The sequence below is a fragment of the Anopheles maculipalpis genome, chromosome 3RL (assembly GCF_943734695.1).
Source record: "Anopheles maculipalpis chromosome 3RL, idAnoMacuDA_375_x, whole genome shotgun sequence".
NCBI classification, from domain to species: domain Eukaryota; kingdom Metazoa; phylum Arthropoda; class Insecta; order Diptera; family Culicidae; genus Anopheles; species Anopheles maculipalpis.
In genome coordinates, this window is record NC_064872.1 from 32,843,151 (window position 1) to 32,860,088 (window position 16,938).

Here is a 16,938-nt window from a genome sequence, read left to right on the forward strand (position 1 = left end):
TCAATGATGAAATTGCAAATCAGACACACGCATGGTTTTATGCAGAGCAAATAATTTACTATATGCGAAGTTTTTTTTATCCTACGCACTTCACACAACCTTTACGCACCTAGCAAATGAAGAAAGTAGGTAAACTTCTCTATAAATTAAATAATATAGTAAGAAATTAATCTCAATTGCACACGGGTAACACGACTTTGCGCAAAGCTCCGAAGAAGCAATGGGAGTACGGGTACTGTCAGTTTTGACAGCATTCAGCGAGCTGTCAAACGGCGTAACCCAACAGACAAGCCCAAATTACATTACAGGAATAATTCCGGAATTTGTATGCCATTCTTTTCATTTGACAGAAAATTCCGCTTTAGAAGAGAAATATCATGCCAGGGGCCATGATACGCCAGGGTAGGTGACAGCGGCGCCGGTCTTCAAACGGCTGGACCGAAGTTCAAATTCCATCTGGACCGTCGACCCCACGTAGTGAGGATTGACTATTCAACTACGTGGTATCGGCAAGTCTAGTAAGCCTTTCGATGGCCGGCGTAACCTTAGAGGTCGTTAAGCCGAGAAGCGTTAAAAATTATATTCAGAAGGTCGTTAAACTAAGTTAAGCGTTAAGAAGAAGAAAAAGCTACCATGTAAAAATAACAACTTTTTTATGTTTATTTACGAGTTTATTTTATTTATTTACGATTTTAAACTTTACGAGAGTTATTGACAGAAATTACTTTGGGCAGAACTAAATCATTTTTTCTAGCCATGATATCTTCTGTCAAACACGCTTTAACTGCCCGAACTCGGACCACGGCGCGCTCGGAGCAGACTTGTTCGAGCCTTGTACGCCATAAAATTGCCTGCTGGGAAGCATTGTGAAAAAAAGCACACAAAGAAAACACAACATCAGCCAGCAGGCAGATCAACAACAAACTTGGTAAAGGTAATGCAATTTCTAAACTCAAACTGACCCCGCTCGGTCGTGGAAACAAACGTTTATTAGCGATAGAGAGTATAATCGTTCTATTTCTAGTTGAATCTCTGCTCATATTTATGTGGCTGGCAACATGACTTGGGAACATCTCGAACGAGGAAGCTCACCAGTGGATTGGTGCGAAGGCAACTATCTCGTGTCGCCAGATATTGCGGAATTTGTTAATACGGTTAGTATATTCTAAAAATTCAATTTTATAATCTTAGAATATTGTAAAGTGATTATTGTGTGTGATTGATGTGGTCGTTGATATGGCAAAGAGGAGGAACCCTCGTGTAATTGCATTATATAATTACAACCTTATCCCTTCTACCTTCATGTGCGCAATTACCACACAGTACTGGCAATGCAACACACATTTTACGGCCTACTTGATATTTCCTCCTCAACCATAACTTTCTCTTTCTCAGGTTAGCAATGTTCTATTTCTGCTTGGTCCACCGTTTCTCATCTACCTGTTTAAAGACTACGGCAAGTTCATACAACCGGCCATACATCTGATCTGGGTACTGCTGATAGTGGTCGGCCTTTCGTCGGCCTACTTTCATGCCACGCTCAGCCTGCTCGGTCAGTTGCTGGATGAGCTCACCATACTGTGGGTGTTTATGGCTACGTTAAGCCTGTTCTGTCCGCGACGTCATTTTCCCAGAATTTTCAAACGATCGAGGTAAAAGTAGGATTATTAGCAAGTTGAAAATAGGGAAGAAATTAATACTCAACGACCTTTTTTTCAGAAAACGATTCTGTCTGTCGATGACGATATTTTCCATCGTGGCAACGGCCCTCTCGTTTTGTCATCCCGCCATAAATGCGTTCGCGCTTATGTTCCTGGCCATACCGGCCACCTATTTACTGTACCAGGAGCTGAAAATGTAAGTACTTTGAGCGAAATAAGCATAGCACCAACATATTTTTGACTATTTATTCCAAAATATTGACACGATTCTGTTTTTTTAAAGGTTAGAATGTTAGTTCAATCTATTTTGAAACTTTTTGGATTATTGCGTAGATTTTTTGCGAACCATTCACATTTAATCTGATAAATTTATGAAAATGGATGAGAACTAAAAATACCACCACCTAGATAACAATACATCCAGCTCAATTTTGATCAATATTTGACTTGGGGTGTGAGTTTCATATAAAAAATCGCTAATGTACTTATCGTTCATTAAGTATCAATAGGCCGAGTGTAGCATCTTAAATAAGGGGAAAAAATTCAACTTAAACCATAATGCAGGCTTCTTGCCAAGTGAAATTGGTCAGTATAGCTTTCATTCACTAAGCACAACCGTACAGTGCATGAACAATTACAATAACTGCGGCCAACATACCTTCACGTGGAAGGCGAAGCTGCAATACGATGTGATATATGGTAATATTTATTATTATATTATTAAGAGACCAACATTCCAAATTCGAGCAGGATTGCAATGTCCAGTGACCACAAGATGTGTGCAGCAGAAACTGTTCAGCAATGAAAATTTGATGCGGCACAATAACCTCTGCAAAATCTCCTTTACAGTACGTCATAACTTGAATGGGACCAATTTCGCTCAAAAATATATTTCAACAATGAATGAATGTAAAAATGTGGTCTTTTCGGTTAATATGTACCTTTTATGATGGTCCCATTTTTTACACAAAACAATGATGGAAGGATTTTCGCAAAGAACTTGATTTTAATGTGCGCTGTAACATTGATGGTGATAATTTTTTAACATTGATGATGCAATTTTTTATTCGCAGTGTGCAAGATGAACGAGTGTATCGGCTCGGTGTGCGTAACACAACTATCCTGATCATGGCCATCGTTTGCTGGATTAACGATCGCATGTTCTGTGACGCCTGGTCATCGATGAACTTTCCGTACCTGCACGGTTTCTGGCACATTCTCATCTTCATCTCCGCCTATCCAGCTTGCGTACTGTTTGCCTACTTTTTCGTCAACGACGAACGGCCCGAAAGTCGCCCGACGCTAAAATACTGGCCGCGGAACGATTTCGAGCTGGGCATACCGTACGTGTCGATTAATTACGACAAAAAGTTTGATGATGCTATTTAGACGTTCGATTAGAGGTGAAGGTAAATTTCAAGTAGAAATCCACTTTGTCGGTCCACGCTCTCTTTCTCTCCCTGCATGCCAAAAGAATGCACCTTTCATTCACTTTTCATTACGCATAGGAAATGGTTGTTATGTTAAGCATCAACCAGCTTGTAACGAATGAATAGTGAAGGGAAGTTTTGTAAACGTACCAAAAAGAAAACAGAATGCTTTAAAAACACGATGAAATTGGTTCGGGTTTTGCAAAGGTTTCGTTCCAGCACACCACCAACTCCACCGTTTGTTGATAATCGTGTACAAAGAAAACAGCACCATTAAGGAATTGTCGATACTAGGAAATATGATTTTAGCCGTTGCTATAGGCAACAGAGTGATAGGAAAGAGGTTAGATAAATTATTTATTAGTCCCCCTTCCATGCATGGTTTCTGTGTAGATTTAGTTCGCAAAAGTTTTAATAAAAACCAGTGCTAGTAAATTTTAATGCGCTATGGAAACATTTTTATTTTGCTCCTAAAGTACTGGTGCGATTGTTTTGTCAAAATAGGCCCAAAAATATATTGTGATATAGGAATCTTGGTCATGGGATGTAACGGTATTTCAGATCTAGGTGTCGACGATTGGTCCGCAATACTGGTCACGCAACGACACAGCTGCAAGCAGACGTGTCTAACCGTCCGAGTCGGACGAAAGATTCGACGAGTTTTCGGATGAGTTTGTAACTCGCGACTGTTTTACCGCCTCCTGATGATGATGATGATGCCCAGCAGAATGTTTCTCCCCACGATAGATGACCGAATTTTTGTCCGTCTCGTATATCTTAATTTCGTACAGTAGCTCCGGCTTGCTCATGATTAGCTTTAAACTGTCCCATATGAAGATGGCCACGTTTTCAGTAGTGCTAGCGAGATTCTTAAAGTATGGCACGTCTTTATCGAGATTAAGATGATCCAACTTTTTCATTATTGCTTGCTCCATGTACTCCTTTAGATCGGTTATGTTCATCACCATGCCCGTTTTAGCATCAACCGGGCCACGTACCGTGACCTCCACTGTAACGAGAAAAAAAAGGAAAGTTTCGAAAGCATTCTTGAAGGTTCACGTTCACGTTGGCGTACCGGTATAGTTATGTCCGTGCCCGTTTGGATTGTTACATTTGCCGTAAACCTCTCGGTTCGCTTCCTCGCTTAGAAAGGGACTGCAATGGGAAATATCTTTGTATTATTTTGTTCTCAATTTAATAGACCGAATAACTTACCTATGCAACCGGTGACACGCACTGAAACATTCCTTTCGGGTCAAATAAACTTGTGGTCGGGATGACATGATCCGCTCTGCGAATTCTGATAAGATTCTGACCTAAGTAAAATGAGAAAAATGCGTATTAATCGACAACTGCACCTAAAACAAGTAAAACAACTCTTAACCTGTAGAATGCACTTTGTTGTAATAAAATAAAGCAACAAACTTGCGAAAAAACACCGTTCTCACGTCACGTTTTTCTTTTTTTTCCTTGCGTTGGACAGTCAAAACAAAACCGCATTCTTAGCACTAAGGGGGATTATGGATAAAAATAAGGTTCTATTATATTTTATTAGCGAAAACGCTCGTTGGAAGAAATAAACTTGACTTTAAAATAATTGATTTCTTGGAATGATTTCTTAATCAGATAGTAGCAAAATACAAAGTTTAAAAGCCAAAAATAGTATTTCCCATTATTTTTTTTAATTAAACAATACAGAATTCTTCAAAGACCCTAGAGCTCTGCTCTTATCTCACTGTGCAGCGAATGCGTGTGTGTAGCACGTGTAGTTGATGTCTGGAGAGACGGCTTGTACTAAAAATGTGCTAAAGCGTAATTTAAAATTTCAAACCATGATAATTTCCGTTTAAAAGGCTAATTCTCGGTTGAATCAACTGTTCGAAACGGAAAAGAATTTCATTGAACTTCATTACTTCAAATAAGCATTAAAATTATAACAAATTTATAACAATTTATATTTATTTATAACAATAATGAAATGGCGCTCTAGCGCGCAACATAGGGCTGGCAAAATCAGTAAGAAATCAATGGTCATTTTCCACATGAGGCCGATCATTTTGTAGCCTTTAGATATCATAGCTTTGAATTGTGCAGCGAAAGTAAGTTTGGAGCCCGGGAGTTATACTCGTCTCGTCAAAATCACGAGAAAGCTGAGGATATAATTGAAGACAAAAAGGTGACGAGATCGAGAGAACGATATGATAGAACATTTACTAGAGTAAAGTTTAGTCAAGAATCAAGAAAGGATTGGATCGAGGAACAATTACCGAGACCAGAGATAGAAGAAACAAAATTGAATATAATCAGCAAAGGTAAAATGGTCAGAGACAGGTTCTGCATACATCGTTGACAAATAACTGATGAACTAATGAATGGGCTAGAAAAGCAATAATTATTCCTAACTTTGTGATCTTGACTTTGCAGTGTAGACTTGACTGTTGTAGTAGATAGCCAAGCAAGAAATGGAGGGCTATTATAGTCAGTTCAGTATCGGGCCCATATATTTTTTCTAGTTTATGTAAACTTTGTCCAGAAAAATCTTTCATTGAAACACAATTTTAAACTGAAACATCTCAAACAATAAGCGTACTTAATCCACCTTGAAACAAACAACAAGCGGCCATCTTATAAATTCTCACAAAATAACTCAATCATACGGAAAACACCGTAGTATCTTTAGTAGTACTACCTGTGCACTAGAGATTCTAGCCGTAACTTAATGTCAAGGTCACCGGTAACCGTTTAGTGGTTCATACGCTTCAGTATGACGCTTTTCAACTCTCAGTTCGTTTAAGAGCGTTGCCATTACCCTTTGCTCGTGAGACAGGACGCCGACCAACCGACAGAAAGGAAACAATTAGATGAAAATTGTTTCAAAATGATGTCTAAGCAGCCAGCATATCCTCGACAGGTCTCTTCGCCAGCTTAAGAAGCACGATGCAGATTCCACGTGAGGCAAATCATGATGCACCGCTTCCTTCCATATCCATTTTCTGCTGCAAAAAGCTATTTTCTCGATAAATGCTCTTACGGTAATTTTATGACATCCGGATGAGGTACGTTTTCGCCACCAACCACCATCACTCGGTACGGTACACTGCCAGAAAACTAACCCGACTTGATTCCTGCCGTCCTTACCCGACCGCACATACTACAAATGGGTTGTAATTCAATGTGGTTAACTCGTGGGCACTGCGCACTTACTGCACGGGCAACCCTTTCTTTAGTTTGCTCCGGTCGTCATCGTTTGCCGCTCGTGTGTGTAATCACGTTAGTGGGGTAAAGGTTATGTGGGACAGTGGCTGTTTTTTTATTTGTTGGGTGGTGATTTCAACCCCAATCCACCGGAAGCATTATACACGCGTGTGTCGAACATGGGAGCACGTGCAGCTCCCATCGGTAAATCGGCACTTCCTGGAGAAAGATTATACGGCTAACTCTCGCTCGAGATACGGATAAGGGGCATGGGGGGTGGATTCTATTTTCATTTGTCTTCATGCAACGCCTCGAATGGTGCCCAATTGCAGCATAATACGGTTCGGGATGTTCCTTCCTATTACTTGCTAGTTCGGTAGTATTGAGAAGGATTCAATACACTGAAACGTAACCTAATAGAGTGGCTCACCAGGATCGCACCGTCATGTGCATTTGAATGAGGTATTTCAAACCTTATTCAGGCATTTCTTTAAGCTTTTGCAATTGCTCTAAAGCTCGATAGAAACCACAAATACGTGATCTTTTATTCGCCTAGATGAAGACATGCCATTTGTTAACGTGAAGCTGGCGAAATGCATCAAATGGACAGTCTAATTCAACTGACAGAAAATACCGTTTGGAGAGTGTATCATAAACGAACTCAAGTCCAGTATAGCGATGAAGATCTTGATTGTCTTTAATTCTTAAACACTACTGTGTTGCGGAAAGATTTCGACGTAGTGATAAGAGATGCATCTCAATTTTACCAGGCCGGTTGCTGAATGGTTGAAGAGAGCAGTGCGCTTGTTGAAAATATTTAAAAATGGATGAAGCTCCAAAATAGCTCACCAAGGATCAACAAGTACTCTTCTTGTCTAGTGAAGATGGTTAGTTTTTCTCCATTGCGTGCTAGCCGTTACGGACAGGGGCCAACGAGGTAGTGGTTCACCGTGGTGTCTACCTCGTTGGTAAACATGTTTAGCAAGTCCGCACAAAGCCACTCTGCAAACCTCCCATAAGGAACCGAAATACGAAAAAGGATAAGGATACTTACACCCAAAAAATAAACCGAACCTGAAACCCATGGCGCAATGAGAGGCGCACCAATTTGCCCTGCCCACGCCCAAAATAATTGTATCCTGTTGTAGCCCTACGGTTCACATTTAACACCTTACGGTTGAATGTGTCTGTTTAAAATTTCCTACCAACCAACAAACCAACCAAACGTCCGCAGGCTCTTTGAAGCGTGAAATACTCCTCTAAGGATGATGGAGCGTGGACCACTAACTGGGTGGAAGGAAGATTTCGGGAACAGGAATTCCTTTGACGAAACGAAGAGCCTTTCTGATCTCCTGTTCTGCTAGGCCAGTAGTAGATCATCCGAACCGGTTGTAAGTGTACACGCCACATCCTTACACGCTGAGGCTTGAGATATTTTATTTATGCAATACGTCACAGCCAAAGGATTTATGATGCTGTGCCGTCGGGTGGCGCACGGTTGGCGGGTGGGTACGGCGTTAAGGAAGTGCCGAGAAGCTGCTGTGCCGGTGTGTTTGTGGTGAATTATGGATCCATTTGGTACGGTGTAAATAATGGGAATGTGTGCACATTTTTGTGTGAGTGTACCGCATGTACTAACGTGCCGTACTCTAGATGGTAATAGAAGTTTCTAATGAAGCTGTGGAGAGCTTTAAAGCTGCTGAATCGTTAGTATTTTAATTTCTCTACAGTAGTTAGCGGGTTGTACATCAGCGACATTCCCACACTGAAGCGTAAGCTGCCGGAAGTGAAGCGTGCCGGCACTGATTTACCCTGTAACCATTCGGGGAAAAGACAATTATCATTAAGCATCTACTAAGGATTCTGCCCCACAATCCCACATCACATACTATTGTGCTAGAGCAGGGTTTTCCAAACTTTTCAGTGCAAGGGCTAGATAGACACAGGAATAAAAGTGGGAAAATCTTGAATCATGTGGAGAGGATAAGTATTTTGTGATAGTTTACCAAATAATTTTAACTAGGCACCGCTTTGGTCATCTAGATTTTTGGCATCACAAAACGTCATTACGGCCGGATCGTTATATCGGAAATAAAATTAATTTAGGAATCTGAAATGCCAAAAGTAATAGACATAATCAAAAAATCTTCTTTTTTTACCACATTTTTATGAAGTTTTGTCATGCTATTTCTGGGTTCTTTTACTCAAGATCCCCTAGTCCCCCTAAAAGTATATAATTAGAGCCGCCTGCAATAACTTTCTTCTTTCTCTTCTGATTGCGTTCGACAACCTTGAAAGGTCTCGTCCTATCTTTTCCGGCTTTCTGGACTTTGTTGTGACCACAATTTTTTTGTATAAGAGTCTTTGTAGCAGGTAGTAGGTACCTTATGGTAGAGCTGTTTGGGGGCCCCTTATGGTTCTTATGGAGTATGGTTCCCAGATACAAAGCTACTATTGCGAAGTTCCCAACACGAGGCCCCTATCGGGGCCTTAGGTGGCTGCCTATTCTGCCCACCGTTACATCCGTTAGTGCCGGGGTTCCTAATACTAGGATTCTGCTAACACTGAGCCGTCAATACGATCCTGTTACTAAGGGACGTCTTCTACGAAGTTCCTAACACCGGGCCCCATATAAAAGCCATCTGTCGGGGCCCTACACGACCGTCTACTGCTAATATACATACTATAAACCAATTTACCTTAGAAAACTAACCACTTCCTATACATTTTGTACAGGTTTTAAGGATCAAAATAGGTTAAATGTTACAAAAACAAATCAGCTATAGGATTTCTCCGGGTAGCACAAGAGAGTTTCTCGAGTCACAATTAGGAGATCCCTGTTCCACAGCATGTACGTGATTAATGGGCAGCTTCTGTACGGCTCTCGAAATCTTACCACGCGCACACTTCTCATCGACAATCAGATCTCTCGCTCAAAACCTTGCTTCCCCACCCGAATCTGTAATGCATGTTTAACAGCAGCAAAATGGGATTACACACTTTGGCACTGATCACACTCGAATTCGCTTTCATCGGTTTCTCCATCAAACCACCTGAATACTCTACACATCAGTGCGCCGCACCCATCTTGAAGCGTTTCAAGGATAAACGCACATGTTAAGAGATAAAGAGCGCGAGTGAAAGCAAGCACGGAGCCGATACAAAGCGCGATACTACGCGACGCGACGAAAGTAGATAAGCGTTTCCGGTGCCTTCAAAACCTCCTCGCTAAATGTGTGCGTCCGTGTGTGTGTGTCAATTTGTTGCTGATAAACGGTTTACCGGTGATGCACAATGGTACGCGTACACGCGTTGGGTGCCTTCGTCCCGTCAGGAAGCAGTACATACGCTATCGCAACCATCTCTCGCTGAGTAGTGAGTGCGCTGATGAAGCAAGCGAGTGCAGCGAGTGTAATTGAAATTTAAAACCACCCCTTTTCCCTAGCCCAAAAATGTCTCGATTAATGTGTGTGTGTGTGTGCGTGTCACACGGAGATGTTGAGTCCCGTTCCAAGATTTGGTATCGCCCTCTACATTCCCTCTCGCTTTCTCCGTCTCGATTGGTTTGAGTGTTCAGTTGTAGCACACTTATCCACGAGTGAATTCTTACTGTGTCTGCCCTCCGGGCGATGGGTAGGTTCTTAAGATGCGAAAGAAAGGGGTCGGTAACTTCCGCTTTCGACAGAGATATACGGTGCAGTGTATCAGCGCAAGAATGACGCTTCTTCCGGTTGCTTCTTCGTTCGCTAGCAGCATTTTTCTTAATTTCTTTTTGGCTTGCTTGTTTGCCTGCAGGCTGCGGCCCTCGTTTTTGAATGCGAATCCTGATTGCTTACCGTATCAGCATAAACGATAATCGTATCCGGCTTCACAGATCGTTGACTCTTACTGGCAGTTTGATAGCCGGAGTGTTAACGGGTCAAAGGACTATTTGTTCGGAAGGAGAAGAGAAGGCGAAGAGACCAGACCAAACACACACACACCCGGGCAAAGGTTCTACAGTCAAGTGCCAACACTATTAGCGCCTATAACAACGATTCCAGGGGGGTGAGGGGTGACAGTGGCTCAATAAGTGCTTCTGGAGGTTCGGTTTTGCACACGCCATGATTTTGTTGTTTGGATAAGAATAGGGTTTTTGAGATGTAATCTGTGAATGTGAACGACTGCGTGACTGCATCGGAGGATGGGTTGGTGCACTCAGACAGCGTCCTCTACAAGTAAAAACTATTTACGGCAAAGAATAGTAAGGGTCCTTCTATAGAAAACGATAGTACGTTTTTTCGTTGATGTACAGGCAGATGCTGTATAATCGGAATGAGGAAATTGACAGTTAAAATGCGTATTTATATTAATTTGCTCAATACACGGAATGAGAGCTGTACTGAAAATTATAAAATAATGAAAGCATAACAATAATAGACATTCGCGGTAACCGTGTACAAGTGCTTCCCTTTCGTTGAATGCACGCAAAAGGTTTTCGTACACTTATTTTGAAATTCAATTAAATGATTTTATTTTGTGAAGCGGCTCAGCCTAGACGCGGTGAGATATTCGAAGCGAGTTTTAACGGAAACGTAATTTGATTATATGAAGTTGTAAGTGGAAACGCGCGAGTGTCATTATCGACCAGAGTTAAAAAGAAATTGCACGTTGAATAGGTCTGTGTTTTCGAATGAATTGCTCATTTTGTTGTTGAATATTATGGGAACGAATTCAATTATGTTTATTGGATGTTGGATGCTGATATTATTTTCTTCATTACCCCCTTCGTCTAAAAAATTGATTAATTGTTTTCATTCGTTTATGAAAAAAGGATAAGATGTAATGTGGAATCCTGAAAAAAAAAAAAAAAAAATTTAAGGATGACTAATAATTGAGGATGAAAACAAATGGAGGACACAAAAGACGGTGCACCAATTTTACCAAAGTATTTTAATTACTTCTTCATCTGTTTTGGATCTTAGTTCATAAGGATCATATCATCAATACGTTTTCTCACTTAGAAATGGAAGTGTGAAGTGCAGCATTATTTAGCAAGCAGATAATATAGTCAATAATATTGATTAGTGTCGCACGTACTGAGTAAGAGTAAGTGAGTGATTTGAATCATTTTTTTTAAATACATAAATTCAATAAACTAATCTTCTTCTTGGCTTAACGACCTTCTAAGGTCACGCCGGCTATCGAATGGGTTACTAGACTTGCCGATTACATATAGTTGGTACGGGGGGACGGTCTGGATGGGATTTGAACCACGGTCCAGCCGTGTAAAGACCGGTGTCGCTGTCGCCTATACCACCGAGCCGCCGGGACTATTCACAAATAGTTTTTACACCTTTTTTAGCAGTTTATAACTCTTTAGGGGCGGTGGTATATCCGACAGCGGCGCCGGTCTTCAGACGGCAGAACCGGGGGGTTCAAATCCCATCTGGACCGTCCCCCCCTCCAGCCGTAGTGAGGACTGACTATCGAACTACGTGGTATCGGCAGCCTAGAAAACCATTTCGATGGCCGGCATGACCTTAGAGGTCGTTAAACCAAGAAGAAGAAGAACTCTTTAGTGATTCGAATCGCAGAGATCGCAGAGAACTCACGCTGAAGTTGTTGATACTCGCTAGGGAGATTCATATTGCACATGGTATATTTCATTCGGAACACAGAAAGTTTTTAAATTCTTTTGGGAATCATTATAATTACCGGAAGGAGTTGATAGTTCATAGTCGCTAAAAGACTGGTTATTCTCATCTCTAGCACTTACTAACTGGGTCAAAAGTTTGCACTGGGATTCCCGTATGTGTGGGCACGTCAATGGAGACTCCACTTTAATTACGATCTCTATCAGTTCTTCACTATCTCACTCTAAATGCAACGTACTAGACCTGCAAGGTTTGAAAACGTGACTAGTCACGCCGTAAGAATTGTTATCGGATCATCAAGAGTAAGAGTCTTGTTCTATTGGGTTCCCTGGAGGGACGTTCCAGCATGCTGAGAGGTTTCCGACGTTAACCTAGTAAAGAGTAGAGTTGTAGTGCCCTCATACGTAAACAGGTGTGTGATAAAGTAATTATTGCTATAAGACAGAAATACAATCAAAGATTATTGATAAAATATGACTAGTTTATTGAGATATTGATCTATCGTTAACAGATTACCACCAGTCTAGACAACATTTCCATAGTTCCCTGCTTTGTAAACCTCTCACAATTGCACTGTAAAAATAATCGAGCTACTATCCTTAAAACGATTCTAGTGTTTTTCGTTTGTAATCTCCACCACTTCAAATGAAGGGTGGACTACAGAGCTTACACTAACCGCTGAGGACGCTTGAAATAACTTATTACACTAGATCAATAAGCGAGCGATAAGCGAACGATATTACCCAGTAGCTAGAATAAATAGTGTTTATGCGTATGTATAGTAGTACCACAGTGTAAATAGACTATGAAATTCGACACATGCTCATAGTCCTTCCTGCAGAAGATCATCCACCGCGGGTGTGTAACTGTTACACTTCGGGAAATCTGCCGGTGGCTTGACCATATCGTTCGTTTCGCCTACCTGCAGTACCAACGCCATGCCCACGGCCGTATGCCACTCGTAATGGCAGTGCATCAGCCAAAAGCCAGGATTGTTCGCACGGAACCGTACACGGGCGTATCCACGGCTCGGTATCGAGACCGTGTCCTTGCGCGGTGGAAGTGGGACCGTATTTCGCTGCACCAAGCGCTGCCGTGCAATTTGTTGTGCGATCTCGAACGTGATCGGCACCCGTCGATCTTGGCCCAGCTCCATCACGAACATTTGGTAGCCGTGCAGGTGGAATGGGTGGTTAAGATCGTTAACGGTGGGTGTGAGATCGAGAATGTACAGTTCCACGAGATCACCCAGCTCGATCTTGACTCGATGTATGCAACTGCACAGCTGTCGATCGGAACACCGTTCCGGACGGTGGTGCTCGTCACAGAACATGCTTTCATCGATCTCGTCGGGTTGTGTGAGCAGTGGGAATGGTGGATATGCGAGGGTGAGGTTGTTGATGCCACCTTGTAGCATTACCGAACCGTGGATGTCTGTGAAACAGGCAGTGAAATAAGACAGGATTAGTTGAGGAATAAGTCCAGAGTATGTCACATATACTTACTCATAAAATGCTCATATGGATGCGTCTCAAACATGTGGTGGAAGTTGACAAGATAGTTAGAAAAACCGAACGTAAGCTGATGATCAGGCGTTCCATTGATGACATCTTCGTCTGTATCGTACGCTTGGAAGTCGGTTATACAGTAATCATTAAACTCAGTGCGTCCGCACGTTGCATTCGGATGATTGGCGGTGGCAACGTTAGGGAACTGAACGTCATATGTAGGCGGTTTGTTGGCAGGGAAAGCATAGCTTTCTACAGGACCACCGGTGTATCGCAATACGGCGAATTGCTCCAGCTGCAGATCAGCACAAGGCCCTAGAGCTCGCAATCGTACCCAATATGTGTCTGTAGAAGATAATTATGCAAAGTTAAGTAATTCATCCATACTGTAAGAAGCCACAGGTGATCATACCTTTGGGTCCGTTGGCATCCAGCACGAAATCGTACCGTTCACCGGACGTAGTGACCAGCGTATCTACTTTCCGCGGTTGCAGATGGAAGGAATCGCTAGCAATTATCTCGATGAAGTGATCCTCGATCTGTAGCTGCAGTGGACACACGTGACTAGCGGCATTGATAAACCGGAAACGAAAGCGTGCTCCACGCCGAACAGTATACACCTCCAACGGCACGTCCGTGGTTTCGTTCTTTTCGCGATCGTAGTACGTTCCGCGACCATTGATGAGCAGATTGATGGGCATGATTCCACCAGCGGACGGTAGCCCCGGCATAAACATCTCCCCATCGATATGCATCCAATCCGAACCCACAATCACATGGGCCGGTGTGTCGTAGTGGTACAGATGTCCATTCGGATCCGCTGCTTTAGGCTCACGCACAATCAGTGCTCCATAGTGTCCGTTCACCTTGTGATGTCCCGAGTGCGAGTGGTAAAACTGTGTGCCAGGTTCCGTTGCGAGGAAAGCGTAGCGGAACGTATTTCCAAACCCGATCGGGCACTGGGTAATGAAGGGAACACCATCCATGTGTGGTGTGGCACGCTGATGAAGACCGTGCCAGTGGATCGAAGCCGCTGTACCGGCCATCGCATTCGTTACATCGATCACGATCAGATCGTTGTGGCAAACGTTGATCGCTGGTCCAGGGATGTGACGGTTCAGGCTCATGACACCACGTTCGACGCCATCTGCCGTTATGCAGGCAGGATGGTAACAGTCGGTATGGTTGCCCTTTGCACAATTACGACAAGCACTGGAGAAGCAAGAAAATGAACAAGTAGAAACGAAATTAGAATTTGATGAGATAACCACCTGGAAGTCGTACAGGAGCAAACTGGTTCTCGAATGCGTGCATAACTGTGTCCTAGCTTATCGCTTCCTTTTTCCAGCTTAGCTGAAACCAAATCCCCCACTTCACGCGTGTTCTGGCACATGCAAAGGTAACAAAGACACTTCGCGAGACCTTAAGCTGCTTGTGGAATGTGGCTTAAGTCGACACAAGTGGCGTACATCCTTTTATGGAGGCTTAATTTGCCATTACAAAATACTTGCGTCACTTGCCTTTCTCTGGTGCACTGACAAGAAGAGTATCCGGATAACTATATACTAACCGCTAATAATAGGAGGATGGTTGAAGGCTTTAGGAGGAATTCTTTCTGACCGAGGAAGAGTAAGATCCATCAACGCACTTCGCTTATTGTTTACATTGAGCTTAAGAGGCCTTGTTCGTATTTTAAGTGTTTGCCCTCATATGGCGTTCGTGAAGTGCGTAGAGTGGAGACTTTTTTCCTAACTGTTTGAGTGATTCATTAACGAGCTAAGCGCACTTTGTAAAGATCTTGTGCTATGTAGAAGTGGAGGAAGTTTTGGTGTAACGCTGAAGCTTTCATTTTATGGCACACTTTTGTTAGTCATCGTTGCATCAGCAGTTGAGTTTAGCCCGTGCACGCAACCGAGTAATGGCTGGCTAACATTGAACTTCACCTCGTGCCAGATGGAGCCATATAATCTAAACTGTCTAGAGAACATGGGGATTCTATCACTAAGTACACAGACTTCACATGAGATATTCCGTTATAGTGCGTCGGTTGCAACTTTACGATCTCCCGCATTGTTTCGTACTCGGCAGCTAAACTTACGGTCCCATCACGTGGTAGTGTTCCATCGTCCAGGAAAAGTAGCAAATCCGGGGATGCGTGTCATCGCACTGGCGTAAACACTGCTCGCCCGGAAAAGAGTGCACATCAAGCGTGCCGTTCGTCGATTTCACCAGCGTTTTTAGCCAATTCTGAGCACGCGCACTTGTAGCGCACAACACCACCACACAAAGCACGGCGAGTGTCCGCGTAGGGCGAATGATCATTATACCAATCTTGATGCTAGCTAGTAATAATCCAAAACTTCACGGTGCACCTTGAACTGTTGCAGACACCGTGCACTGAGCGCGATTCAACTGTAGCCGTAACACTGACCGTCAGCTCAAATGGGAAGAAATTATTTATAACGGAATGTCTCGCCAGCACTGGTACGTTCGGGTTTCTCGAGAGGCCGTGTGTAGTATAAGCCGTGGGGCTTTGCTTACAGCTTTAGTGCTTTCGAGATAAGATTCGTGACGTCCTGCACTACTTCTTCTTCTTCTCGTCCGCCACTGAGCTTTACCCTTCTGCTTGCCCTACGCTGCAGGGAAATCCCACGCACGATTATAGCAGACCCCCTGCTGGTGCGGATCTCTTCCAGGAACATTGGAGTTTAGGTGTTGCAATAGTTTTTTTTTTATTTTCATCCACATAAACACCCACAGACGCAGGGTTAAGTAGCGACGAAAGCTACCGGTTTTAAGCAGCTCTCGAAATGAAAATGCAGCTTTGTGGAGGAAGCTATAAAAAAACACACACAAGTTGAACAGACTATTGCTTTGGATGGAAATATTGACTGTGGCATTAGTGGAGTAAGTGGGCAGCGCAACTTGTACGTGTATTAAGTGATAAGAGGCAATCGTGTCAACACAGAGCAAACCCGATTGGGATAATAGTAATCGTTATTTTAGGAAAAATTGCCCAAGAATGCGGAAAGGATTTTGCTAGTGAAAATGTACACCATATTTTTATAGCAATATTACAGGGGCCATAAATGTGCCTACATGGCAGATTGCTTTTTCACAAGAATTTGTTAAATCTGATTGCTAGTCCCGATATCAAATAGCACTCAGATAGGCACGTTTGTCTGCTAGATCTTTAAGCTTCTTTCACCATAATCCTAGTGCCAGTAACTACCAGATGCATGCTCCCCATGGGATCGATTCGTGGAAAGGTAAATCGTGATATAGCAGTCTTGGCACTGGCAACACACAGCTTTCCTCGTCATCCAGCACAGAACCAGTCAGTTAACCGGGAACGAAAACAAGCTCTTCCCGATCCAATCTCAGGTGCTAAGCGTACGCAAAACGGGCACTTGCACAGACACTGGAATGATGACGACGAAGGTATTAGCGGTGGACCGCTTGCATATGCAACGGGCTTGGTTGGTTTGTTCCCTAGCGGGGTCGTAAA

At 42.9% G+C, this 16,938-nt stretch overlaps 5 protein-coding genes across 5 annotated transcripts in view; 3 read left to right on the forward strand and 2 right to left on the reverse strand.

Annotated features, from left to right (window-relative positions):
• Positions 1–16,938, forward strand: part of LOC126564129 (protein MCM10 homolog) — a 297,632-nt gene that overhangs the window by 114,196 nt on the left and 166,498 nt on the right. The gene's annotated exons all lie outside the window — the stretch shown is intronic.
• LOC126565482 (cytochrome c oxidase subunit 4 isoform 1, mitochondrial-like) overlaps positions 1–16,938 on the forward strand; it is a 174,031-nt gene that overhangs the window by 5,403 nt on the left and 151,690 nt on the right. The window lies entirely within an intron of this gene.
• Positions 1,051–3,050, forward strand: LOC126565235 (alkaline ceramidase). The gene is made up of 4 exons (XM_050222393.1): positions 1,051–1,154; positions 1,396–1,652; positions 1,720–1,857; positions 2,735–3,050. Exons 1-4 carry the CDS (start codon positions 1,059–1,061, stop codon positions 3,048–3,050), a joined length of 807 nt encoding a protein of 268 aa, XP_050078350.1. The 5' UTR covers positions 1,051–1,058.
• On the reverse strand, positions 3,718–4,383 carry LOC126565484 (6-pyruvoyl tetrahydrobiopterin synthase). The gene is made up of 3 exons (XM_050222664.1): positions 4,307–4,383; positions 4,167–4,246; positions 3,718–4,100 (listed from the first exon to the last, which is right to left on the reverse strand). Exons 1-3 carry the CDS (start codon positions 4,372–4,374, stop codon positions 3,718–3,720), a joined length of 531 nt encoding a protein of 176 aa, XP_050078621.1. The 5' UTR covers positions 4,375–4,383.
• Positions 12,746–15,752, reverse strand: LOC126564275 (uncharacterized). The gene is made up of 4 exons (XM_050221276.1): positions 15,529–15,752; positions 13,843–14,642; positions 13,428–13,775; positions 12,746–13,356 (listed from the first exon to the last, which is right to left on the reverse strand). The coding sequence occupies exons 1-4, from the start codon at positions 15,750–15,752 to the stop codon at positions 12,746–12,748; spliced, it is 1,983 nt and encodes a 660-aa protein (XP_050077233.1).